Source organism: Porites lutea, chromosome 6 (genome assembly GCF_958299795.1).
Source record: "Porites lutea chromosome 6, jaPorLute2.1, whole genome shotgun sequence".
Lineage (NCBI taxonomy): Eukaryota > Metazoa > Cnidaria > Anthozoa > Scleractinia > Poritidae > Porites > Porites lutea.
This window is the reverse complement of record NC_133206.1, coordinates 15,114,052-15,117,228: the sequence shown is the minus strand read 5'-3', so window position 1 is coordinate 15,117,228 and position 3,177 is coordinate 15,114,052. Positions and strand designations below refer to the sequence as shown.

The following is a 3,177-nucleotide window of genomic DNA, read 5'->3' as shown; positions in this document are numbered from 1 at the left end:
TCTTTTTGGCGAATTTTCGCAGAGTCGTTTTTTGCTTTGTAAAGCCTTCCGGATAAGCCTTCTTTTTAAGATACTGGAAAAGATTTCTTTATTTAGCGGAAGCCATCTCTAAAACGTTTTCGATTTTCCCGCGAAATCCAGCAATTTTTTGGAGGGGATGACCAAAACACTAAGGATTTGGGCATCCCGGGAGGGTACCGGGGGATGCCCAAAACGCTGCAGTAATATGAGAAAGGGATGCCCAAAACGCTAGGGATATGGGAATGGGGATGCCCAAAACGCGGGGATGCCCAAAACGCTGTGACACCGCCTCTCTTTTGGCCGCGTGGCTGGGAGGTCTGGGGTGAATAATAGCAATGGCGGCAGTTTTCATTTGACAGTCTGTGTCCATGGTTTTTCCTTTTTAAGAATTTTGTTGGGTTCAGCTGGAGATATCATAGCTGTTATGTAGCTCCTAACAATCTCATTTATTACTATGATCCCTCGTGCGAATGTAAGTGCTACAGATGTCACAATCACTGTGCTAGACATTGAAAGTTTTCATTCATGGCTGGCTTCGAGACGGCCACTTTGCAGGAACTCGTTCAACAGAAAGAAAACGAGTGGAGAGAAGCGCAAGAACTCCAGATCAAATCGCTGCAAAGTGCTCTGAAGGAAAAAGAGAGGCAGCTCTCCAACGAAAAAGTCCGATTTAGGAAGTTGAAAGAGGATTTCGAATACAATTTGAAACTGTTAGAAGAAAGAGACCAAGAACTTCAGAGATATGATGCACTGTTTTTGCAAGTGAGAAATATTAACAGTGCAAGGGATGGTGAAGTTAGTGACCTGAAAATTCAGCTGGATGAGCTCAAAGTCAAACTATCACATGAAGAGAAAGCCAAGGAAGAGCTGCAAAGGCACTACCAACAGGTATCAGATTTCAGAATAATGCACTACCATAAATCCTCTATTAAGACCCCCCCTCTCAAAAAAAGCCCACTTCCTCCAATATGCCCCCCCTTTTCAGGGGAAGAAAGTGAATAAGCCTTCCCTCTCTGTTAAGCCCCCACGCCTCCTCATCCCTCCCAATCCCAAATTATTCTAATAAATGATAGACTTTTTTACTCAATCACAACCATAAAACTTTGTGTGGACTAATCCAGGATGGTTTATTTACCAACTGGAAGTTCGGATTTCATACTGATCTTCAGCTGCATGACCTAAAACTTCTTGTACTTGAGCTTTTCCACTTTGTATTCTAGTTCTTCGTGGAGTACTGATACCATCGTCTTTGTTCCGGGCGTCTTGGGTTGACTGCGAGCAGAAGGAATTTCCTTTAGTACTCCATGTTTAAAGCTCTTTAATGGGCCATTCAACGAAATGAATGCATCACAAGTTTGAACATATTTATCCAACGGTAAAACCACTTTTATAGCCAATATCTCTCGAGAAAATACTCAAATAAAGACACCAGACAATGGTTTATTCCCTCCCCTGAGTGATTTTGTCTTTAAAATACCCAGCTCTAAATGTCAACATAAGCTTCCATTCGGTTAAATCTTTGGTATTTAAGCAAGGAAGCAACAATTTTCCAGTGAATAAAGCCAGATGGTCAACCTAGCCTTAACAGTGGCAGATCCAGGGGAGGGGCCCCGGGGGCCCAGCCTCCTCCCCCTTAGTTTTAGACCCAAAAAATTTTTTGGAGACCGGCTCCCCCCCCCTCCCTTATCTCGAGGTCTGGATTCGGCACTGCTTAAGTACCTAGGGAGAACACTGCAATAGAGAAACACTGTGTTCACGGGTCTGTACATTTGTATTTTGTTTAAATTCGTTGCCAGGGTTCTATCTAGGGTATTTGAGGGGTAGAAGTTTCCCCCGCAAAATGCTCAGCTTCCCCCTCAAAAATATTGCTATAATTACAATATATAAGTAACTATATCGGAAAAATCATCCAGACCCGACGAGGTCAGTGCACACATTGTAATATTTCTCAAAATGCACCAGATTGCATCTCAGCACATATTCATTTAAAAAATTTTCTGGGGGGGGTCATTCCCCCGGACCCCGCTAGGAAGCTCGTAGCCTTCGGCCACTCCGGACTTCTCCCCCAAGCGATAAATCCTAGATAGAACCCTGGTTGCATCAGTCAGTAATGCTTGGACCGAAACAGCCATATCATAAAATGCATGGCCCAGAGACAGTTGGGCAGCAGTCAGCAAAGGATCATGGAATGAACTATTGAGGAGCTCAGTACGGGTCAGTTACAGCAGGAAGGATCTCCGTGATCCACGTCTTTTCGCCAATTTTAGCCATAATTACATGTATACTAAAATTCAGAATAGTTTCAAATAAAACAAATTTATCCTAGATCCAAATTGTTAATTTTTCACAAGGGAGTGCTTAAAATACAACTGTAGCATGACTCAGATAAAATTAAACAGGATGTTGGCATTAGACAACTTACAGTGTTCATGTACATGTATGTAAAACCTTTTTTGACAGCGCTTAAGAGAACACCAACAGGAATTGAACCAGTTTAGGCTTGTCAAAGAGAATGAGGTCAACAAAGAGCGAGAAGAATTTGAGTCTTTCAAAAGAGAATTACAGATTCAGCTGAGGTACAGTGTATTATTTTTCAAGCTTAGTGTGGACAGTAGGCAAAAACCACTTCCTTCGCCAATATTACAGCAACACACACACAAAAAAACTCAACATTAAAGAACTGAACATAACTCTCATCTGTACAAGCATTGTCAAGTATCAATTGCAGTTCTTAACTGTTACAGTTTACTGTTGGTTTTTTTCACAAATACATTTTGAAGGTTTGTTTTGATGAGTTATCCCATTACTTGCAGGGCAGCTGAAGAAGATGTGGAGTCACAGAGACAGGAACTAATGGCAGGGTTTGATGATGCTCTGCGCAAGAGAGAGCATGAGTTTAGAAAAAAGGCAGATGACTTAAGTAACTCCTTACTAGCCAGTGAACTAAAGGTAGGCTCAACCTAAAAATGAGTTGGATTGTAACATAGTTAGTTAAAAGTACAGCTATGTGTATTATCTTTTAGCGTTGGCATTAATTGTGCGGACTCAGGTCCAGTGAAGGGAAATATACTGGTAGCTACACATAGCCAAGGCCCCTCAATATCACTCACTCACTCGACCTCTTCATCGTGGCTGGGATATAAGAGCCCTTCATAT

The 3,177-nt window shown here is 42.0% G+C and overlaps 1 protein-coding gene across 1 annotated transcript in view; it reads left to right on the top strand.

Moving 5' to 3' along the window:
* Positions 1-406: 406 nt before the first annotated feature.
* LOC140940380 (coiled-coil domain-containing protein 57-like) overlaps positions 407-3,177 on the top strand; it is a 19,225-nt gene continuing 16,454 nt past the window's right edge. The window contains exons 1-3 of the mRNA XM_073389339.1: positions 407-909; positions 2,482-2,597; positions 2,835-2,970. Of these exons, the coding sequence (XP_073245440.1) occupies positions 547-909; positions 2,482-2,597; positions 2,835-2,970 (615 nt within the window). The 5' untranslated portion in view covers positions 407-546. The remainder of the gene's footprint in view (positions 910-2,481; positions 2,598-2,834; positions 2,971-3,177) is intronic.